The sequence below is a fragment of the Anarhichas minor genome, unplaced genomic scaffold (genome assembly GCF_050575085.1).
Source record: "Anarhichas minor isolate MPS153535 unplaced genomic scaffold, ASM5057508v1 ptg000002l, whole genome shotgun sequence".
Lineage (NCBI taxonomy): Eukaryota > Metazoa > Chordata > Actinopteri > Perciformes > Anarhichadidae > Anarhichas > Anarhichas minor.
Window position 1 is genome coordinate 9885126 of NW_027466448.1, and position 24630 is coordinate 9909755.

General features: G+C 42.7%; 1 protein-coding gene across 4 annotated transcripts; it reads left to right on the forward strand.

Moving 5' to 3' along the window:
• The first annotated feature begins 811 nt into the window (after window positions 1-811).
• On the forward strand, window positions 812-24125 carry rc3h2 (ring finger and CCCH-type domains 2). 4 transcript variants are annotated; one of them, XM_076089777.1, is made up of 20 exons: window positions 812-1326; window positions 8080-8408; window positions 8502-8619; window positions 8999-9232; window positions 9941-10116; window positions 11135-11335; window positions 11544-11676; window positions 12449-12567; window positions 13523-13635; window positions 13849-14163; window positions 14508-14710; window positions 14819-15132; window positions 15210-15356; window positions 16785-16934; window positions 18015-18203; window positions 18314-18575; window positions 18696-18780; window positions 19276-19486; window positions 19700-19863; window positions 19985-24125. In XM_076089777.1, the coding sequence occupies exons 2-20, from the start codon at window positions 8178-8180 to the stop codon at window positions 20130-20132; spliced, it is 3513 nt and encodes a 1170-aa protein (XP_075945892.1). In that variant the 5' UTR covers window positions 812-1326; window positions 8080-8177; the 3' UTR covers window positions 20133-24125. The 4 variants fall into 4 exon arrangements, with proteins under 4 accessions (XP_075945892.1, XP_075945912.1, XP_075945905.1 ...); XM_076089797.1 differs by having other exon boundaries at window positions 18015-18179; XM_076089790.1 differs by having other exon boundaries at window positions 813-1326; window positions 14822-15132.
• Window positions 24126-24630: the final 505 nt, after the last annotated feature.

The following is a 24630-nucleotide window of genomic DNA, read 5'->3' on the forward strand; positions in this document are numbered from 1 at the left end:
AATTCCTGAAAAATATGGCGTTGTTTCTGCAGAACTAATAAAGCTTAAAATATTACAGTGAAATGTGCTTTTGTTTGATATTTCTCTGAAGCTAAAGAGCACCACCAATCAATTGAAGTACAAGATTCAACCAGAAGCAAACAGGACTAACAGTCATCAGCTGTGCAGAAACACATCATGTCTCCCTATCATTGTAGGCCCCCCTCTTCTGTAGTGGGCAACGGGTCAATGACATGAGTTAGTATACATGGCCACAGACAAGTGGCCAAGAGGTAGTTAAATACTACTGAGATGCCAGATGAAGTCCATTATGAAGCCATTACGAGGCTATCCAACAGAGAGGATTACCGTCAGTAGGCCACCATCATCAACATAATCCAGTGTTTTATCAACCAGTAGCCTACAGTCGATATAAAAAGCCACTCTCGATGCAAAATAACTATTTTACATAAAAAGACATTTGAATACATTCACAGAAGACTGACTTAATTTACTGTAATGTAATCATTTTGTTGATGTGTTATTTAAGGCTTTGCAAAGAATATGAATATGGTTATAGGTTATCTCAGGGTAAACATTATAAATAATATAATGGGGAAGACAAATTGAGTTCAGGTATGCTTTTTCTTCTTCTCTACTCCACTTCTTTAAACGCAGGGCTGCAACAAAACGAGGGGGAACTGCGTGCGTTTGTATGTGTGTGTGTGTGAACTTCCTCTCGACAGGCGCACTTGTCGAAGCGCATCCTCTGCTGGTCTGTTCCTTTAAAACCAGGCAGCCCACGCCTCGAAAAGCGGCTTGTTCCGGCTTGCCCCTTTACATCTTTTTATCCTTGCTCACAACATTAAAATAGTGCCGCCCCTCTGACAATTACGCACAAGCATTTTTTTGTGTTGAACCGTCGGAGAGTGAACAGAACCGCGTCTCGGGCAGAGTATGCAAGATGCGTATAGCGGTACAGCGGCTCTCCGCCCGCGCGGCCCCGTCGTGAGTCTGATGAGGCGCAGTTCGGGCACCATCACCGGCGGAGCGATACCACCATCTCCTCCCAGCCCCCGTTAGTCAAACCAAGAGTGTGTGGCTCACCGTACCTGCGTGAACGTGTCCGTCATGTACTATCGAAAAGGGGGGCAGAGGATCCAAACCGGACCAAGAGACCTGCCTCCAATGCCCTGATGCAGAGACATCTCGCGTCAATAATTATTTCCCTGGGCTTGCTGCTCCGGTTGTTTTGCAACTGATGAAGATTTTTTTTAATTTGTATTATTTTGATGCGCTTCTGTGGATGAATATGTTTATTCTGGTGCTCATGGTGTAGTGCGTGAGGTAAGTGACTTATCCAGAGGTGCGCGCTACTTTCTCCTGCTCTTCCAATCGAGATTTTGTTTGTTGTGTGCAAAAAGCCTTTGACATTTCAATGTCAGACTAGGACTGTTTTTTTATTTTGTCGTTTTCCCTTCTTGAAAATGAGATATCATTAGCAACAGATTTCAGAAAGGCTATTATTAGACCTGGAACTATTCGGCCACCAGCTCATCATCAATTCCTGCAACTGGTGCAAATGGAATTTTATAAGAAGGCTGGTTGTATTAAGATGATGAGCCCATAGCTCATGGCCAGATGCGGGTGCAAACCAGGGTTTTCTGGAAAGAGTTGAGGCAGTCATTGCTTGTTGTAAAGCAACATGCAAATGGTAGATAATGCTGCTGCAATGGTGAAGACTAGTTGATGTTACCCCACGCGTGATGATAGGCATTTGCACAAATGTGATATTTATGGAGGAACATCACTTTTGCTCTCAAAGTGACTCCTGAGCTACAGCAGAGCTGTTTCCAAGTTCAAGTTGTTGCATGTTATTGACTGTAGCCTCCAGCCAGTGTGCAGCAGCCTGTCACGCTGGAGGTTACTCTATAACCTGCTGATTTGCAACTGGAAAGCAACCTGATACAATATTATCCAAGGCTGCAACAAACTAAGGTTGCTTAACTCTTGGATGCTCCCGTCAGTGCAGCCACATCTCGCAGGCGTAATAAAGTAGGCCTCTATTTTGTGTGCTGTATAATACAGCAGCTTGTGAGCTGTATGGTTGCCCTGCCTACCATCCACGCACTGTGATGACAGGCCTAATGAATAAATAATCCCACAGACCCACATACTGTACGCTCACAAACAAGCGAGCAGACATGAAAACAACTGTAGTAATCCTGTAATGAATAATGGAACAAAACATTCCTTTCAAAAAGACTAGCTGCTCTTGCGCCATCATAACCTTGAGCTGCCATACAAAAACACAATTCAAAATGATGGGTACGATAGTGCCAAAATATGATATGATTTGCCACTGCAGACTGCATATGCATTAGTGTGTTGTTACTTCCAGTGTACTGTCTGCTGGAGTGGGTTCGCCGGTCTTTTAAGAGATTAACAAGCATCATCAGTGCTAAACCTTCATTATTTACCCGCTTGCTGTGGTTACAAGTATTTCTTTCACTGTAAAGCCAATAAGCGCTGCCTCCTACTGAGTTTTTGTGCCTGTAAACACAAATCCGATTTCATTTGTTTCACTTTGTTGTCAACACGAATGCGATTTAGGACTCAATTTAAAGTCGTCTTATCTTGTTTTACTTTAAACTGAGTTTTTCAGAATATATTTGTTCACAAATGTGGTGGGTTTGAAGTTTCAGTCTTGCTGTGCATTACCCACAAATGTGTACCCTGAAGGCTGTGTTGAAGGCTCTGCAATTGAGTGTATGTTAAAACTTTAAGTGTAGCTTATGCTGTGGAGGGGGTTTTAAAAGGTCATGAACACAAAACACACAAAACGTGAATCATGACAAATATAAAAACATTTTGTATTACAGAAACAGTCTCATTAAAACAGTGTGTGTGAGTATTTCTCGAAATGAGTATATTGGAGTAGTAATTACAGCAGTACTGTCTTTAGTTACTGAATGAGACCTTTTTGTTGTGCTGATGTAGTGATAGTTACTTAGTTTTTGGGAAGTTTTTGTATATTCAGACTGCAGTCAAAAGTGGCCCACATCAGCTTTTTTTGTGCATATGTGACTCAGATCTGGGTTTTTTTCATTACAGTGTAAACACCACAAATTACATGGAATCGGATGTTTTTAATTCTGATTGGGGACACTTTCATATGTGGTGCTAAATGAGATACAGGTCTGGTTTTTTTTTGCAATGCAACCTCAGTCTGAACAGCAATATCGGAATTCTAGCGACTTTTACGTCAGTCTATGTCAACATTCGTCACAATCCTGCGCTGGCAGGAGTCCCTCGGTCAATACCAACATGGAAGACAGCTTTAATGAAGGTAGACAGTGGAAGGGGGGGTGATCGCTATCACCCGGTCACTAATTAGCTGGTTTCCACACCCCGTCAATTTATACATGAAACAGTAAATGTTGACTTTAGGGGCCTCCTCGTTTACTTCCAACAGCGTGCTGCGTTGGACGTCTTTGTTGTTGGTCTTTTGCACGAGCGGGTTGGTTCAGGACTGTGACCAGTTCACACTGGGATCTGATACTGGCCACAATAATGTAAACAGCCAAACCAAAAAATTGGATCTGAGCAGGAAGGCTTGCAGTATGAACATAGTCTATATTTTATAGATCTGTGTCTCTGATGAAAACGCCACCCTGGGTTTACTGATCCACTGAAACACACACACACACACACACACACACACACACACTACATAGAATGTTCTAGCTCCCGGTGACAGTGAGGAGTCCTCATATTACTTCAGATTGCTTTCCTTCAGGTCCCACTCATGTTCTGTGGCAGTGTGTGTGTGGCCATGTATCCATTTATTAGTTCCTATTTGTGTGTGTGTGTGTGTGTGTGTGTGTGTGTGTGTGTGTGCATGTGTAGCAGAACAGTTTTTGGACGCTACGAGCATGACCGTTTTGTCCCTCAGATGACGCTCAACAACCCTGAGACAGCTCATCCCTCATTGCTGCTGCTGTCATTGCTGCTACTGGTTGTTGTGGATCCATAAACTGGTCAAACGTCTAACTTTCAGATTATTTAGTTGACATCTCCTTGCATTTATTTGGTAGTTGATAATCGAGATTGGCCGGAGAGAGAAAAAGGGGGATGACATGCAACACAGATCCTCATGTCAGAATGTGTCTTAGATCACCAGCGCATGACGAGGCCCCAAACTTAAAGCTGTCAGAGCTAATGTAAGATGTCAGTTTGTCAAACACATCATAACGGCTTAATAAGACCTTACCCTGCACGAGGGTGTGTACCACTTAGATGAGCCTCTTATTGGCCGGCTGCTGTATTCAGCTTCCTTCTGCTCTCCCTTTCAGTTGCGTTGCTGTTTTCAAAGTCCCTGTTTCCATGGGAAACAGCCATGACAAGGACTAACAAGCTGCATGCTAACGACATGCTAATGAAAACTGTGTTATTGTCGCACAATAGCCATGTGAAAGACGTTTCCCACCTAGCATGATATTTTACAGGCGCTGTAGGGATCTTAGCCTGTACCAGAGTCCACCTGATTTATTTCTATCCAACCTTTCGCCGGCAATGTGAGAACATCAACCTTTACCCTTAAGTTAACCTGACCTTAACTCAACAGGAAGGCTCATCACATATCTAAAACAAAGTCCAAATCTAATTAAGACTGGAAAACTGAAGAAGGGCCAACCTCAGTGTTCTTAAAAAAACACTCCCTCAAAACAATCTTTCTCTTTCTGTCTCTCCTTCTCTGTGAGACACGCCAAAGGAAACTCCAGATGCCCTCCCCCACACAGCGGGGGCCAAGCGAGGACTCACTCTCCCAGATGATAGCTCGCCAACTGTTGGCTGTAAAGACACAATGTACTTCTCATCCTCCGCTCAGTAGAGTGAGGCGCTCAACAGGCCACTACAAGCAAATTACGGCCTATAGTCTACCGAGCCTTCATTCAACAATTTTAGGGATACTTTGCTCTTAAAAATGGACACTGAATGTGCTGCATCTTTTTGTTTTACGCTTCAAGTTTTCCTACATCACAAACCACTGTCGGCGAATTGGAGGCATGAACAAGTCTGGAAAAATATAAACAGAGCTCACAGGTTGATTTCCTCATTTTTAAATAAGTGAGGGAGGGAAGCCTAATGAGGAAGTTATGGTTTTCTGTGACAACACAACATGCCCACTTCTTCCCCCTTGTCACAAGACCAGATTTAGTCATGACTGTGGGGGCTTTTTGTGTGTGTGTGCCATGCTTGCATACATATACACAAGTAGTGATCCATTCATGGAAGTCTTGTGTACATCATGATATTATGGACTCCCCATGTGCTTTGAGGTACTTATGTCATCAATCTAATTGTGGTGTGACAGTGCACAGGCTTGTTTCCAGCCATGCGTGCAGGAATCATTTCTGCACATAGCAAGATGCCAGACCTGTATTCTGCCACGGTCCGTCTGTAAAACAATAAAAACAGGATGTAGCAGTTGCTCAGAGCAGGAACAGATGGCTGTCAACGTGACTACAGCCAGTGACTCGCGGTGAACAGTTGCCCCCAGAGTTTGCACCGCTACCTAATCCGTTCACACAGAGAAAGGGAGTTTTATCCAGGCTCACGCGCGCCAAGATAACAACACCATTATCCATCGATCGTCTCCAAACTCGCCACTGAGCCCATTTCATCGCACGAGCGCTATCTCACTCAATAGCCGCAATCGGTCTTATATTTGGGCTCCTCGCAGAAGGAGATATGACGCGCAAGGATACGCGGACAGGTGGGTTCCTCGGGGACCGCGCTCTGCGGGCAGTGTGGGAGGTGCGTATTATTAGTGCCAATATAAGTGCCGCATATTATGATTTTAATCACATTCAAATGCATGCTGGGTGTATTTATTGCCTAATACGAGGCGTGCGTATTATTTATTTGGCATAAAAGTTGTTTTTCAAGCTCAGACAATTCCTAGAAAACTAGAAGACATGTTTTTAGATAGAGAGAGAGGGAGAGAGATACATATATCAATTAACTGAGTTGCTTTGTCCTCTATAATCTCCATTCTCTGTATTTAGTGTGTGTGGGAATAGATTTTTGTTCAGATAATTATGGCACCTGTTTCGTGAGGGCACCAGCTGCTATTTTGGTGGGCAGTTTGAACAGATGCAACAGACTCTAAAAGCAACAAGTGCTGACTGTCTGCGTGCTGTGTCTGAAACACGTTGCATAATGTAAGACAGAAGATTTGTTTTTATGTTTGCATGTATTTTATGTAAGGTTTTCCTTTTGGTTAATGGGATGATGCATCAAATAACATGTGGAAAACAACACCAAGAGGTTGGAGAAAATATTGTATTATCCTGCACTGTTGTGTAAGAAGAGGAACCCTTTGCCTGTATGAAATGTTTTCAAAAGAAATTACAAAGTGACTAGAATTCAGAAAGTTCAAAATCAAAGTAAAGCGTGAAGGGAGCTGTTTAGATCCCACAATGTTAACTTGTGTATATGTTCATTGGTTCTGTCGATCATTCGCTCAATCTTTTACTTTTTTACCACTTCCCTTAACTTCTCAACATCTCTGCAGTCCTTAGAAGTACAATTTGAAATAAAAATAATAATAATAATTCAAGGAGGCTCTGAATACTTAAAACAGTTGAAAATACAGTCAAACATATTTTTTTACTCACATTTCATCATAGGCCAGTTTTTGGGGGAATTTACAAAATTGCTTTCAGTAAAGGATTTTAACTAAATTACAGCCGTAAGTTAGAAAATAGAAAGATAAGTTTAAGTGAAACTACTGCCTGTGGAAAATAACTGAGATCCTGTACTCACAAGAGTAATTATTTATGGATGTTTACTTTTTGATTCTACTCTAAACAAGCTCTAAACAAGTAGTGTCATATATCTTCATTTTCAGCCTGTTTGGGAACATTTGGCATAAACAAACACTTTGGCCTACAAACGTTCCCTGAAACAGGATGCTGTTATGATTCAGCTTTATCCGTCTCATCTTGCAGGTCCTGTCTGTGTGTATCAGTTGTCCGGGAACTGACATGCTCATTCAGTATTATCATGATTCAGCGTGAGCTCAGTCTTCAGTAGACAAGAGAGGGTTTGTCTCAAAGAGCTGGAAGTGGAAGCTAAGATGATACTTCAGGACTGGTCTCGCTCTCAAATGAATACGCAGTACTTAATATTGGACCTTTATTTTTGAGAACAATTGTCTTCACCCGTATTCTGAAATAATCTTTTATTTTTGCAGTCTCGCAAAGAAAACGCCTCTCAAACGTTTGGTTTACATGTTGTATTTCTACTTACTTTGATTGTGATTTTGATATTTGAGGGTGTTGTTTGAATAATGTCCAGTCCGTGTCGGTAGTGAGGTGCGTGATAGACCTGGACTTAATACTGTACAAATTGTATTCACATCACGGCCTTTTAATGCAATATGTGTTGAGAATTTGGCAACTCCTTCTTTTAGGTGAGAGTGCTTTTATTGCCCACATTAAATTAATGTATGACTTTTATGGCGAGAGTGGCTGAAGATTGCCTGTGTACTTAGCTAAATGAGTATAGACTCAAGCTAATGACATGTATTCTGCTCCTTTATCTGTTGGACACCATGCCATTGTCTGTTAGCTCTTACAACTTGTTATGAAGCTGTTGTGGCAGGTGACAATCTTTTATGGCAAGCCGCTGATTATATATACAAACAGAGTGCATATGCACATAATGAACTCTAATGGGCTCTGTAACAAAACTATCACAATATTCTTTTTTCTTTTATTCCCTTTTTTTTATTCAGTCCTGTTGAGTGCAAATCCCAAATGTAGTACTTTTTTCTTGTGGTGTAGCTATAGTCAAAGTAATGTTATTGTAAGGACATGCACACTGTGATGTGGTGGATTATTTATAGTACTTTATCGTAACGGTTAGACCTGAAACAATTAGTCGATTAATGAAGTAGTAAACTGTCTGTAGACAAATCAGTAATAAACATCCTTAGTTGCAGCTTTAGCGCTTGTGCATTTTTACAGTTTTCTGTCAACATGTGTCTTTACACAATGACTGCTGCATAACGTTATGTCCCCTTCCTCACAGTCATCGTCGGCGCTGGCAAGCAGGAGCTGTTGTCGGGGCTCGTTGGCATGCATTCCCCCTGAGCTCGGCGACGCCTCCCTCGGTGGTGTGGTGGCAGGATGCCAGTGCAGGCGGCCCAGTGGACCGAGTTTCTGTCCTGTCCCATCTGCTACAATGAGTTTGACAGCAGCGGCCACCAGCCCATCAGCCTGGGCTGCTCCCACACGGTGTGTAAGACCTGCCTGCACAAACTGCACCGCAAGGCCTGCCCCTTCGATCAGACACCAATCAGCACTGAAATCGACCTGCTGCCGGTCAACTGTGCCCTGCTGCAGCTGGTCGGAGCTCAGGTGAGTCGGGAAGAGAGAAGGCATGTTTGAGTGAAAACGTTCTGTGTGTGTATCTATGTCTTGTGCGTGCTCACGATGTTGTGCGTCTCTTAGGTCCCAGATGTGCAACAGGTGAGCCTGAGCAGCGCAGCAGAAGTTGAGAACTACGAGGTGTGCAAGGTGTGCGTGGAAGAGCTGGCTCTCTACCTAAAACCTATCAGCGGAGCGAAAGGTTTGTGTGTAGACATGCATGTCTGTTTTTTGTGTTTTTGACGGTACATTTTTTGAGTTTTGAATCTCTGGACATCTGTGAAAGAGAATAAAGCTCTTCACACTAAATGTGCGTGGGCTGCAGTTGAGCTGCCTGTGCAACTTGGCATTCATGCTTCTCACACTTCACATGACGCCTGAAGGCTGTACTTTTATGGTACTGAGGGAAAATGTATCCCTCCGCGTAACCAGACAAGAAAGGTTGACCTCCCAGAAATGACCAGCAGTTTCTGCCGGTTTGTTCAGCCAATTCTGGGTGACGGTGCTGTGGCAGCATTTATCTTTTTTTTTTTGGGAAAGTTCCACACAGTTTTATTCACAGAACTGTCACCGTTTTGCAGGCGTGGCGACTCTGAGTCCAAGCGTGCTCAGTCGGCCAATGCAGAGGAAGCTGGTGACCTTGGTGAACTGCCAGCTGGTGGAGGAAGAGGGCCGTGTGCGGGCGGTGCGGGCAGGCCGGTCGCTGGGGGAGCGAACCGTAACCGAGCTCATCCTGCAGCACCAGAACCCCCAGCAGCTCTCTGCCAACCTGTGGGCGGCGGTGAGGGCGCGGGGCTGCCAGTTCCTGGGACCTGGTGGGTGTGAATGACATACAAGACACAAACACAGATGTGTGAGGCAATCGATACATGTGATTTGTAACATGACATTTGAATGTATTTTTAAGCAGATTCCACACATGTCTTTGTTTTGTAGATCTGAGGGAGACTTGCATTAGAAAAGTAAGAGCTGTGTGACACAGGTTTGAGAACAATGAAGTGTCATCTTGCTCTTATTGCTGCTATTGCTGTAAGGCTGTTGGATTTATGAAATTACTTGACTGTTATTTTAGTAGTTTGGCGTGGGAATTCAAAGGAATTGGTTGCCTTTCAGTTGAGTGGACAAGGGCCTCATTCAACAATATCTTCCTAAGTTTGTTCTTAAATTTGTATTTAAAAAAAAGTCGTAAGAAAAGTCTACGTCTGATTTACAATGTGTTCTTAGATTGCCTGTTTAGATTGCCTCATCAAACTGGCTGCTGGTGCTGGTACCCAGTGTCCTGTGATGATTGCTCATAGGGCAGATTCTGACTGAGAAACTGTTTCTCATCATGATAACAGAAGGAGTTCATTTGAAAGTCCGAGGACACATGGCTCCAAGAACCTTTACGTGTCAGAAATAGATCCGTTTGTTTGATTTTTCAATTAAAACATGCATTGTATTCTTCACTCCTCCCACCAATCTCACCTCTTGCTGTCATCCGCTGCACACCCACATCCCCCTTTATCTCTCTCCCTCATCAGCTATGCAAGAAGATGCTCTGAAGCTAGTTTTACTGGCTCTGGAGGACGGCTCAGCTTTGTCCAGGAAGGTGTTGGTTTTGTTCGTGGTCCAAAAGCTCGAGGCTCGGTTCCCCCAGGCCTCCAAAACCAGCATAGGGCACGTGGTGCAGCTTCTCTACAGGGCCTCCTGCTTCAAGGTAGAGGCAACATGAATGAGCATAAATACACACCGAACACATAAATGTGTCCACATGCAAGGACATGTGAGCAAGCTGCACTATTAAACGCTATAATAAAAAAAGTTCTTTGACCGTAATTTCCGTCAAAGTGAACAAAAGAACCTCAGTTTGCTGCTGTACCAAGAACCCAAGCCATAATAATTGACCTCATTAAAAGAAGGGTATTTAAATAGACCACCACATAATCCGTTACCGCAGAGATAGTGCTCCAAATGAATACCTTTCTTTATTTCAGCAGTTACAGATGTTTTCCAAAACTGTTATTCCTGTCAGTTGAGGTATAATATGTTCCACTTAATAAACTCTATCAAATTAAGATAAACAAAGACAAGGATAAGCTTTTCAACTGGAGATTGAGCTCAAATTTAAGATGACCCTGTCTGACATTAAAGTATTATCACGGCATAAATGGGTTGCCCATACTACTAATGTCTTATATTGCATGAAAGTCATATCTGTAATGACGATACGGCCGTCTGTGGATATACTTTCTGTGCGTGCGTGTATTTCTGTGCCTGTTATCTGATGACAGACATTGCTGGTAGGGCAGAAATGCCAGCTATCTGCTCCTGATGTAACAGCAGTCTATATTTGCCCTTGTTGCCCCGCCTTGCAGGACACAGACAGACAGCTCAGAAATGCAGAGAAAGATGGGTGAGAGTGCAGGAACAGTAACAAAACAGACAGAGGATGGACAGCAAGAAATCTGATTCTTTCGGTTGTAATTTTGACTGTAGAAATTTGTAAGTGATACGGTAGCTGGATGTGTGTGTTGGATTCGATGGTATTAACAAGGAGTGAAGTTTCATTTTAGGGTGAAGATGAATTATTGTTCTTTCATTCGTTTTGTATCAAGGACAAAAGTTTGTAGCAATCTGTCCATATACCCTCTTCGTCTTCCTCATCTTTGTACTCTCTCTCCTGTCTCTCAATCCCCCCCCTCTCTCTTATTCTCTCTCCCTCCATCGTCTGTCAGGTCACTAAGCGTGATGAAGACTCCTCGCTGATGCAGCTGAAAGAAGAGTTTCGAACGTATGAGGCTCTCCGGAGAGAACATGACGCTCAGATCGTCCACATCGCCATGGAGGCGGGCCTGCGAATTTCCCCCGAGCAGTGGTCTTCTCTGCTGTACGGAGACCTGGTCCACAAGTCACATATGCAGTCCATTATTGACAAGGTACCAGCATGATGCATATGCCCGACATTAGTAACAGGCTGTCATTCCACTTGGCATTTAAGCTTCAACAATCATTATTGATGAACTCACTTTTTAGTTTTCACACGGTGGGTAAAACAAGCCTCTGGAGAGCAGAAGCACAGGACAAATTCATCTATTCTTTATTTTCTTTTAAAGACTCAGTCTCCTCTTCTATCTTCTGCTCCAGCTGCAGTCTCCAGAGTCCTTTGCAAAGAGCGTTCAGGAGCTAACGATCGTTCTGCAGAGGACAGGAGACCCCGCCAACCTCACAAGCCTTAGACCACATCTCGAGCTGCTAGCCAACATAGACCACAACCCAGGTGCGTCAGTTTGTTCAACAGTATTCATCTGAATGAATGCTGATGAGTCTGAATGAGTCACACTTCTCGGAATAATGGGCTCGTCCTGTTCCACAAAGATTAATGAGATTGAAAAGTGAAGCAAACAGGCAAGCTGTGGCACTCGCATACCAAAATGCAATTAAATAGCACAAAAGAGAAGATTAAAACTGCTGATTGATCTTGTGTGTTGAATACTTATTAATAAAAATACAACAACGAGGGTTAGAAATATTATGGCACTCGGAAATGTATTCTGTATTGGGAAATCTTGGTTAACTTGGTTTAATTTGGATGGCTTGCCATGAAATTGGATCTCTTTGCACGTGAGCCCTCTCGTACAATTTGAAATGTGTACAGCACTTTGGTTTATGACCAAATACATGCAAAACTAATGGTATGACCATCTGTCTCAGCTAATGTTAGCAAGCTAACATGCTAAACTAGGATTGTGAAGACGGTAAACATGACACCTGCAACATCAGCATGTCATTGTGAGCATTTTGGCATAATGTTAGCGTTTAGCTCAAAGCACTGTGTTTAAGTACAGCCTCACAGAACTGCTAGCATGGCTGAAGACTCTTGCTATTCTAAACTTTATTCATACAGGGAGCGCCTACTGTATAATGGATATAATCACAAAATGTGTGTGTACTCATCCAAAAAGTACATCAACTAGAGAGTTTTACACTATAGTCTCAACTGTGTCGGATACACGCTAAATTCGCTAAATGTGTTGTTGATCTGTTTGCAGATGCCCCGGCACCTTCATGGGAGGAGCTGGAAAGTGTGATGCTGGCTGTGAAGTTGGTGGTTCACGGACTAGTGGAATTCATACAGAACTTCAGCAAGAAGAGCCACGATGCTCCGCAGGTACACTGACGCTATAGGGAGAGATTGTACCAGTTACATTATTTAAAATAGACAACAGAACAATGCAAGAAATTAGATGAGCTGAAGGATATGTGAGAGATCATGAACATCATATTAGCCCAGTGGAAAAGTGCAGAATAGTGAAGGGGAGAAGTTGTCCTGCTGCTCCATTCAGGCACCGTAGAAGGCCGTCGACATTGAAGATGAGATGTTCAGGGTCGACTAGCAAACTATTTTCCTCCTGGCGGCGGCTTCTAAGACAGGGAAGGGGTCATGACGTGGTGTCTCATCTCTGGATACCACAGCATTGAAATGACTGTTAACAATCGGATAATGCAGCTTTGAAGACTGAAACGGGTTTCTAACAGCTGATACAGTATAGTAGAGTGAATAGAGGATGAAGGTCTCCTGTTTGTCAGTAGCATCCCTGGCATGCTATCCTGAAGTTCTGTCCAAGTGAGACATTTTGTGGGTCAAAGGAATCTTTTGAATATTAGAAAATATAGTATGATGTAAAAGATGACTGGTCATACTTGTGTTTTGAGCTCTGTAAACCAGGAAATGTTTTTTTTAATGTTTGCTTTGGAGGCAAACAGTTTCCATCAGGAATGTACCACAAAAGCTGTTTATAAAAGTCTCTGATCAAGTTAGTTTCGTGGTGTTTGATATTCTTTGTAGTCTGTCGACACCTGTGACATTGTTCACTTTTGCCAGCAAACTGTCTTCTGTTTGACATCCATTGTGGAATTTTGATGCTTTCAACATCTACTGAAATGAGTTGTAACAGTCTGATGATAAAAAATGGAATCTCCATAAATACGCTGTAAACATTAACTAACATCTTGTTTTTATGATAACCTTCACAACTTCTGACTAAGAGTCATATGTACATTTTAGTCTACGTGCATTGGTTTAATGTTAGAGTAAATGTGCATTGTATCTGTGCATTTTGCAGCCTCAGGCCAACAGCAAGTACAAGACCAGCATGTGTCGAGACCTTCGTCAGCAAGGAGGCTGTCCGAGAGGAACCAACTGTACATTTGCACACACACAGGATGAGCTTGAGAAGTGAGTCCTGTTTCCATACAGCCTTCCCCAACCCAACCTTTTTTAATCGGATTTTATTTATTTAATCGTGTATTTATTTATAAGAGGATTTACAAGCGGTCCTCAGTGCAAATATCCAATGACGACATGTTTATTTAGATGTTCTCCCCTGAGCAACACATGACCCTTCCCCATAGTACTGAATTTCCCCGTTGTCCCATCTTCTCTTTCCAGATTTAGACTGAGAAACAAGAAGAGCAGCAGCGTGGGCCGCACATTCCCGTTATCACCGGGGGTTATGGGTAAAACTTTCACCATGGAGGGCAGCATCCACACAGACGTGTCTACAGACATGGGGCAGGGGCTCAAAGGCACAGGAGAGAACACGGACTCCCTGACAGAGGGAGTGTCCGGCCTGACTCACCCCCAACTGATCTCCAGAGGGGCTGACATGATGGAGGAAATGAGCAGAGCGGTGCCAAATGTATCCAATGCGGCTAACGGCTCCAACGGGCTATCTACCCGAAACACATCGGGGTCAACTGAACAGTAAGATTATTCATCCACTTATTCGCTGATGCTTTTATGACTTCTATTGTTGGCTTTTTACCCTGTGACCAGCCTAATATTACTTCCAGTTGAGCATAACGTATGTGGAGTCAGATTTGCCAAAATGAATAAAGGCAATAGGTAATTTAGCAACATAAAAATAAGTAATATATTAATGTATATTTGCATGCACGGTTCCAAACTTCCGCTTGTAACAAAAATTGAATCTCACATGGTTTTATTTATTTATGTGGTTTTGAACATGTTGGATATTTGACCTTTGGTACCTCCAACTCCTTCATATGTTCCCTTCTTTCTCTTTACGTTGTTATTCTGTCCACCAGGAAGCCCATCTCACCTCCCAGGACTCCAGTCAGCCACTCCTCAACGTCATCTCCCTTGACAACAGTCGGGCGGGTTGATGTGGGCGCTCCAATGCCCAAACATGGTCAGTTCATGCTGCGTGCACCGCATCCTTCTCAGGCGTCAGAGCTGTACTATCAGGAGCCCCACTCTGCATATGACACGCCCCATTATCAACCAGCCTGTGAGTCAATTGTTAAATATAAGCTTCAATTAAAAAACGTTATTGTTTTCCTGGGAAAGTGCAAATGAATGTGCTCTTCTCTCCGTCTTCTTTCCCCCTCCTCTCCAGCAGGTTCGTACTACCAATCTACTCTTCATCCTCCTCACAAACCCTGCATGGCTCGCTTCCTTCGATCCTCCAACGTGCCAGAATCCTCTCTGCCGCCCTCCATCGGCAATCCGCCGTCTTCCTACCCCGGTGACCCTCAAGCGCCACACCCACCTTCCTCCTCTTCTTCAGGGTACCCGCCACACCCGCCTAGAGATCGGATGGGACCTCCTGCCTTCCATCACCACCCGGGGCAGCCTCAATATGGGCCTCTGGCTCCTGCTCATGGTGTTTATGCTCCCCTCTATGACAGCAGGAGAGTATGGAGGCCTCAGGTGAGCCGTCTGTTTACAATCATGCTACTACTTATTCTGTGATTTACGCTGATACTGATGATTATTGTCATGAACAGCTGTACCATAGAGAGGATGCCAGGAGTAACTCACTGCCTCCAGAGGTGCTGCATTCCTCTGTCTACCAGCCTCCACTCAGGGAGAGATTCAACTCTCTAGACAGCAACTACTGCTCTGGAGCTGAACACCGTGCCGGCCTACACAGGGTAGGCGAAATAACGTGCATCTTGTAGCTGTGGGGAATACTCTCCTCTGATTGGCTGAAGGGATTTATTTTTAGATGACAACACACCTCTGACGTAACTCCTGCGTCACTGTTTTAGTTTAAGACACATATCCGTTCAATAACTGTACCAACTGGCTGTTGCTTCTTTTAATTATTGATAAGTGGGCATCGTATAAGAGAGATAATCCACATTGAGCCATGCAATAATTTAAAAAAATAATATTAAAATGACTTTTTGTCTGTTTGTCTTTTCACAATGTCATGAAGCATCTCGTGTGTAGCTTCCAGTATATCCAGTGAAAAGTAAATCTGTTTTAATCGATCATTCTGTCTTACATTGAACAGATTTATTGCTGAGTTCTTTTCAGCAACATTTCCTTTCCTTTGCACCCACCCACATATCATCTCACCTCTACCTTCCCTGCCAGCTACAGAGCTGCAGTTTGTAGCTTCAACCTCCTCTGTAGTCCTCCCACTTCTCACCCGAATATGTTTCTGCCTCCCCCACTCTCGTCTCTTCTTCTCGCATCATCATAAAGCATTACCAGTATGACTACTGCAGCTCTACAGTATATTTTACCAATAATGCTGTCTGGCCACAAAACCAGTGATAGAGATTATTAATGCACGGCACGGTCTCCAAGATATCCTTGTTTTAAGGTAAATTGAGTCCAAACAAAGAATCATTTTTAGATATTTGCCGCAAGGATTTAAAAATGTTTCCTCAGTTGTGCAGGAGGAAACAAACATGTTGTTATTGCTACACCTATACATCGCAATGCAATGCAGTGCAATAGCCCTGCAATGAAAAGATTCAGTATATTTGTTGTGTGCCCCACCTGTATGTACAGTATACTGTACATACATTTTACTACAAGCTAATACAAAACCACTAATAACTGCAAGAGTGTTTTTTTAAATCTTTGAATAAACAGCTCTATGGGGTCTAAATAAAAAAGGGCACATTAGAAGCTTGGCTATTTTTATTGCAGCGTTGTTGTATTGCATTATATCGGACAGCTGTTTTTATTGTTTCCACCCGTACATCTTCAGAAAAGACTGATCTGTCTGCCCCGATGTCTAGACCTAGACCAACCATAAATAGCAGTCAGAGCACCTAAAGCTGGGTAAAGATAGAGGAAGATTGATTATTAATCTGATTCAACTGAAAACTCAAAGTACTGTATTAGTAGTGTATTTGGTAGTTATTAGTTGTCAATTATGGCTTCAGTCAGATGTGTTGTCACTACTAACTGGTAAGATAGATAGATAGATAGATAGATACTGTATTCATCCCCAGAGGGAAATTTGTCTGTAGCGGCAGCAAACGAAGTTACGCATTATGTTAACATAAGTATCTGTTCTCTTTTCTCACTCTTCCTGTCTTGTCGAACGCTCCCTTTGTCAGGATTATGGCCGTGTTCCTCTCGGCTACGAGGATCTGTTCAGAAGGAAGCAGGAGCAGTGGGCTCATCATCATCATCATCATCATCACCATCACAACACCAACAGGCCCTCCCAGTCCTCCCCCATCTTCACCATCGATTTTGCAACTGAGGTAGCAAGCAAATAAGAGACACGACATATGTGCACACGCAAACACACTGAGCATGGTTGAGGGTGTTCATAGGCATGACAATTACAATTAAAATGCCGCCATGACCGGTGTGTTAATAGTTTTACTGCGGCCACCTGCATCTGAGAGTAATACATTACTTGTGCGATTTACCGTTCCTGAAATATGTAGGATTAAATTCCAATCCCAAAAGCTTGCGCCTCAGCCTGTGCCCAATGCTATTTTAGTGGGGGGATAGTTGCTTAGCAACTGTGGAGGGAGATATCATAGCAATGCACAATTGTGGCGTATGTGCATGTGTGGGTGTGTGTGCGCGAGAGAGAGAGAGAGAGAAACGGAGAAAGCGAGAGGAGAGACTTTAACAAGCAGTGACTCAGGCTTTCGGTTGAGTAAAGCTTTGTTTAACAGCGTGTCAGAGATGTTTCTGTGAAGATATCCTCTTTAAAATTGAGTGCTGATTAAAAAAAGCCACAAGGACTTCTTAAGTGATTGTGCATTAATCTCAGTTTAATTGTGATGCCTCTACATAACAAGCATAAACTAACAAAACCAGCTAAAAGATTATTTCTATGTCAGGATATCCAGTGCTTGTCACAGGGATCGCAGCAAACTGGCACCAGATCAACAATGCCAGTGAGAGCTTTAATTCAAATTTGTAAGCACCCAAGGCTGGCATGAGGTGTGTAAGCCCTTAAAACGTACACCTTATGCTTAATATTCATTTCACATCACACCTCTGGGCAATTTAGAGTCTCTATTTCACCTAATCGGCATGTCTTTGGACTGCACCTGGTAGAAACCCATGTAGAAAACTGGTGGAGATGACAGTGTTTACCGCTGACCCAGTGTGCCAACTGTTTTTGTGTAATTATATATATTACAGCCTTTTATTATTAGCCTTATCTTACCAGCTGCTTTCCCAAAACACTGCTGCTGGGCATCTCTCTTCCTGTCTCTTTAAAACAAAAATGCTTGGAGGATGAATTTAGAATTTAGAAATTGCAAACAAGCAAAGGGGCGTTTCTCACCATCCTTTTTTGAATGTCTCTCTCTTTCTTTCAGCATGTGGAGAGCAGTGGAGGCCAGTGTGTGGGGTGCAGGTTCAGAGGCGAGGAAAGCTTAGCACACTACTCCCCGTGGTCCTGTGGTACCATCGGCCCTTGTCTCAGCCCCTTCGAGCCCGAAACGCTCGCACACACCTCGACTCACTCCTGCTCAGAGCACTCGGTGAGACTCTTCCCACATCCACAAGTAGGCGCAGACACACATCTGAAGGCAAATTGTTTTGTTTTTTTTCATTTCAATATCTCTGCGGCAGTGTATGGGTGTGTTCGAACGGCGTCCGTGCTTTTCTCATGCAGGAGTTGGACAGTAACGGAGGTGGAGGAGGCGGCGTCAGTGGCAGCGGTAGCGGCAGCGGTGTCGGGAAGCGATGGCTGCATTCGTTGGATCATTACCGGCGATTGAAAGACGAGGACCCGATCATTCCCTTTAGTGAGGGGCCCATTATTTCCAAGTGGGGTGCCATTTCCAGGGCATCTCGCACGGGCTACCACACCACCGACCCAATCCAAGCCACGGCCTGCCAGGGCAGCGCCAATACCACACCCATCAATTTTAAAGGTTAGGAGGAATTCATATTTCTGTATATAATATACAGAATTATGAAACATGATGGTATTTAATTAATTGTATCATAAGGTAAATGTTGCATTGATTTCTTTCTTTGTTTTTCTCTCAAAGATTACAACCACCACTTGGATCACAGCGACTACAGGTGGAGCTCCAGAGGATCAGACTCCTCCAGTCACTCCAGTTTCCTAGAGAGGTACTATGCGTTTAAACGTCTTACATGTTGTTTAACTAAGGGGAAACACACAAACTCCCCATGCAAAGAAGGAAGAACTGAACAGGAAACAATTCAAAGCTTTAAGGTCATAAACCTGCTTAAAAAGAATTTGCTGAACATGATTAAGGAAATTTCACAGTATCGGTTAGATTTATCTCCGCTTAAACCCCACTGGGCACACAAGGGAATTTATTCCTGATTGTTCTTAACACATTTGTTCTCACTTGTCCTCTCTCATCACTCTCTCATATCTCATTGTGCTGCAGTCATTTCCTCTCTGTGGTCAGACTAAGAAATAGTGCTGCTAGCTGGTTGATAAAAACCCTCTGGGGGAGCCAAGAAATGGAGTCAGGAAAGGCCATTAATGCACAATGCAATGAATTCATTTTATTTGACCATTTCATTATTTTTCTACTGATGCCAAGAATGTTCTTAAACAAAAAGGGAAACAGTTGTCATTTGTATGTGTTTTAGTGAGCAGCTTTGTGCATCAGCGCTTCACTGCCGGCGAACTTCGATAAGCAGTGGAGAGAAAATCGTGTCTGATCTGCAAGCCCTTCAAACTGTCGCCTACAGCCGGGACCGGGGCCGGGCCGAAAGCGAACCGGACCCGGAACGAGACATTGAGCTCGAACTGTGTGCTCTTGACTTGGAGGATTCAGACCACCAGGAGATCAAGTCTCAGGTTGGTATAATTAAGTAAATCACATCTTAGACATTAAAAACACATAGACACCAAAGTCTGTGATGCTACTTCATTATTTCTGAAGGGATGTTTTGAAGCTTAGAGTTGAATTTGTCCAACTACAGTCAGAACGCTTTGATTGAAAGATTTCTACATTAAAGTACAAACAAACCTCTTAATCATCTTTCTTTTTTTATCATCTTTGCCTCTCAGGAGTCTTTAGACCTGGCCACCCCACAGTCTCAGGATGCTTCCCACCTCCTCTCACCACTCTGCTCCTCTCCCCTTCTCTCCTCTCCTGTGGAGGAGCGTCCCCGGACAGAGGGTCCTTTGACAGAAAAGATGGACGCTCACCTGCTGAAAAAGATGGCCTTCAGGTGAATTACCATGTTAACCGGTGTTTCACAGGGGCGCCCTCAGTCAGAGTCGTCTTGGACTTGGCTTTGATTCCCCTCTTTGATTCCTTTCTTCCTTCCTTCCTCTCTTTCTGTTTTCCAGGAAGTCGCTGTCTCCTGGAGGGTTGGTCTCGGGAGGTCTGGGCGTCAGCAGGCTTGTGCTGCGTACTGGACCTCCTCGACTGGGGGACACTCCGACCCGGTGCTGTCCGGAAACGCCCGGGACAGAGATGCTGCTCAATGGAAGCTAAGGGGACACAAAGTCAGACTCTGACCTGCGCTACGTTAGAGCTGAGTCGCTTGCCCACAACCACATCATGGTTAAAGGGAATACCATTTAATTCCAGCCTTCATATATGTCAATCATATGCCTAAATAAAACTAGACAGATATGGGTCAACAGTCTGGGCTGCGCCACGTCGTAAGGGGCAAGAGAAAACACATTGTCCTGCCTCCCAAGTGGGGATTTTCCCACAGTGTACAGTTCGACACAGAATTTAGTGATTCACTGTTTAACCCAATAAATCACATGACCAGTTTTGCCCTAACAGTAGATGCTGAACTTGACATGAGTGAGGTTTACACATCATCTAGTTTGTTGTCATTCAACACACGCTTATTTAACAGGTGCCGCTTTTTAAGTTTACTTTAGATTTTTTTTTAACTCTCTGTTAATCTTTTCCTTTAGTAATTCGTTCGTGGATTGACTGAGGTTGGGAATGTGGGATAATAAATACAAGTAATTTGGTACAGAAAATGATATTTTTTTATAATGTGATGAATATAATTGCTCTGTAGCTTGTGTCTGTTTACACCAAGGCAGGTGATGGTTGAGAGACACTTAGCTATCCAAAGCTACATTAAACAAAACGGTGATTATTTATTACTTTTTGCCCACTTTTGAATATCTGACAAATATATTTCATGTCTTGCTATCTCATTACATGTTACATGGTAATGTCCTCACTCAGCTCAATGCTCCCCCATTTAGTGTATAGCCTCTGCTGTATTGTTGCGTAAATAAGTACTCCTTGAAAAATGACGAGATAGACGTTATGATGGTAAGAATAAAAGGGCAGGGCACTCCAAACAGCCTAGAAATATACAAACTGCAGAAAACAGAGGTCTTCACTATGCTGCCACTGTTTTATGAGTCTTATGTTGAGTCTGAATTCCTTTGACTGTCATGAGATCACAGAACCCAATGGCACAGTCACTATACTGATGGTGTGCATGATAATTCATCACTGGAGGACAAATGATCACTGGAGGTCAGGAGGGATGACAACAAAACTAAGATGTGTGATCCTTTCTTTGTCCATATCATACTATTATAGTATTCTTGGGGGTCTAAGACTGCATCACTAAAGAATATACATTACTAATTTACAATATAAATTGTATTTTCAACTGGAGGTAATTTAGTAGATTTCTATACAAGCCACTTGAACTCACAATCAATCTTAAAACAACTTTTGTTTCATCTTTGCGTGCCTGTAGTGGTTTAATCCTCCTGACTGTAAGCTAGGAACAGTCTCACTGGTCTCACACACACACACACAGTACATGTGTGCTGTCATTCACACACAGTAGATACAAACATGCAAGACAGTGGCCTTCCTCTTCTTTGTGTTATACAGACCTAAACATTGAGCTCTGCAATGGCTTTTCTCCATGCCCACTGACAGACTCCTTTCCTGTTCCAGAGGTGTTATCTTTCACGTAAACCTCATCTCAGGAACTGGAAATCACGTTTTTGTAAGCTCGTGGCATTTTCTGCGCTTTCCAGTCCGGTCACCTCTACGTACAACGTAAACAATATTTAGAGGTTGTGCATGATGTTTCAAGTGGACACCACTTCCTGTGTTTTGTCGCGTTGTCTTTGTTTAACTTTTTGAAAATGTTCGGTTTCTTTTATTTGATGCATTGCTAACTTCTGTGAAGTTGTATGTTGAGGTATTTTGTATCAGGATCTTTGTTACTCTTGTTTTGTTTGCAACATTTACAGCGACAACATTGATTGTCTTGTCTAATGTCACTGCGCTGTCTAGTTCACTGTCATTTTGTGCAGTATGGGTGATTTCCATACAGCCCAGCTTTGCTTCACTTCCTTTTATAGATATGAGGCATTCTGTCATGTGTGGCTTTGTCTTAGTGACTTTAATAAATAACGTGAAAACATGAACTCATTTTGAATATACAGGATTTAAAGTCATGAGTTTGTTTACACCCGATTCTAAATCTTATGAGATTTGTGTAGAATGAGAAGAGGATGGCTGACTAATATTTGAATCTTTACAGCTTCCTCCGTCATTTCCTCTCACCCAAGCAACTGTACCTTTTCCAAAAATTATCCTCTCAGACAGATTATACATTAAATCCCATTTTAGAGGATGGCTAAACGGCTGTACATTTGAGGATTGAGTTCCAAGTAGTATAGTATAATAGTGGACTTGTAACCTTTTGGGGGGTTTCTCTCTTCCACCCTCTTCCCCCCCCCCCGGTAGACAAAGTGATTGAAAAATTCAATGTAATAATCTTTTTGAAAACTCTCGAAATGTTTTCCGAGATAAAAAAAAGAAGAGCTGGAACAGGGATTTTGCTGCTCCAAGTCATGAAATTAGCTCAGCTACTTACTGTCGCTCTGCATCTGTTTACAACTTCAACTTTGAAGTCGCGTAACGTCAAGTGCCATGTTGTGTACAGTACAGTGTGATCAATCCCTGCAATTGTCCTACAGCTTTTCACATTCCTCAACTGTAAACTGTGTGAGGAGGGAAAGGCTCAGCCAAGTTGAGGAGTGAGATACTTCTTATGCAGTTCTGCTTTGTTCCACTAGAGGAGGCTAGACACTTGTCCGTCTGAATCGCTCAGGGAAGACTTAAGTTGCTCAGCTACTTTTTCTATATTCATCACTTAAATATTCTGTGGAAGTATTTACCTGAATTTCACTTGCTGATAACTGACCCTTTCACCCTAAGCACAAAGGGTTAGAGATTATATTGTTTGCCAATGTTTACTTTGCCAGTGGTTTCTTTTGCCTCTCAGTATCAATATTGGCTTTGCTATGCCTGTTTCTATGGGAAAGGGCTGGGCACTACTGTGTGTAAAAGCAGTATTGTAAGTATTGAACTAACGTCAAAGTGATACTCCCTGTTTCCTATCGAGTGTCTATAGAGCACTTCTGCAGTGGCCAATTGCACTGCACTAATTCCTACCCCAACACTGCCAGCAGGTGCACTCTGCCCCCCCCCCCCCCCCCACCTCCAACTTTCCTTCACCCCATCCTCCCTGCATCCTGCGTCATGCATGCGATATAGTCTCTCTTGTGATGGCGGAGGAGTATTGATGATTCTGTAGTTGTGATACAACACACCCAGCGCTGTAAGAGTTCTGCACATGCCCACTGTGTGGCCACGTCAAGTGCTGAAGTTTGCTTGCAGCATTTTACTCGTTTTGTTCATGAAAATTAATTCTTGTTTGATAGAGATTATATTATTATTACGACTATTATTGTTATTACCACATCGGGTTGTTGTTGTGGTATTTTATCCTCGGTATATTCTATGACAGCTTCTTTGTTTTGAATTTAAGAATTTGCTGAAACTGTTTGAATTTTTTATTAGACAAGAAAGTGTCTCATTATTCTATATTATGTGGGGGGGAAAAACCCTGTTTGTTGATTGTTAAACATATGATAAACTGATGTTTTCTGACTATTCATGTCTGTATTAGACATTTTATTTGCGAATCTATTGTTCGATTGAAATGTAAATGAATTATTAAGAGATGGTACACATCCGTCATTGTATACAGTCTGGCACCATCATTAGATGGACTTATAGTATAGACGCTCATTTATACAACCTGTGATTACCAGATATATTTAAATGTTTAAGTCATTGGGGGCAGTTTTTGTAACGTTTCAGAATGAGGAAAATAAATTCCTTAATAAGAGACAGCATATCTAAAATGTCCCCGTAATGAATAATACTGTTACGTATTCCATTTATTTCCTTGGAAATATCACATTGTGAAAGGTTTCCCTTTTACTGTCTTTACGGGAATGCAGGACTGGAGCGGGTCAAACCTACGATGAGAATGATTTATGTGCTATCGATGAAACTGTTTGAGAATTTGTTTGACCGAGCAGCATCCTGCGTCTGTGTTGCACTGAGAGATGGAATTACGAAAAGGCACTTGAAATTTGCATGCCACAATAAACCAACAGCAAATTATGTTTCTTTGTGAATCCTGTCATAATTTGTGAACGTCGTATTATGATAAGAGCCGTTAAATAACAACCAATTCATAGGCGTTGAGACAGTTTTTAATGGTTCTCTTAAGAATAATGTTCTAATCTCAACTTGCTGTTAATGGGGCAGATTTATTCAATAAACAACCCAGATACAGATGAGGTAGGAGTACATATTTCTCTCCCATTCCTAGACCAACCTTTCATGATTCCTATTCACCAGTGAGTTTCTTCTTGGGCTTTTGAAAGGCTATCGTGAAGACTGGACTCTCCACACTGGGTTTAACTGCTAAGACCATGCCATTAAGTCAAATATGTGGCGGCTGCTTCACACACACATACTTCACTCATGTTTTCTCATGGCTCATAGTCTAGTATTTGAATTTAATCAGGAAAACAAGAGGTTAACAAAACACAGGGGGTGCTTAAGAGGTCTAAAACTCACTGGAAAAAGAAACCAGAGGGGGAATTCTATGAGAGGGCTCTACAGTCAT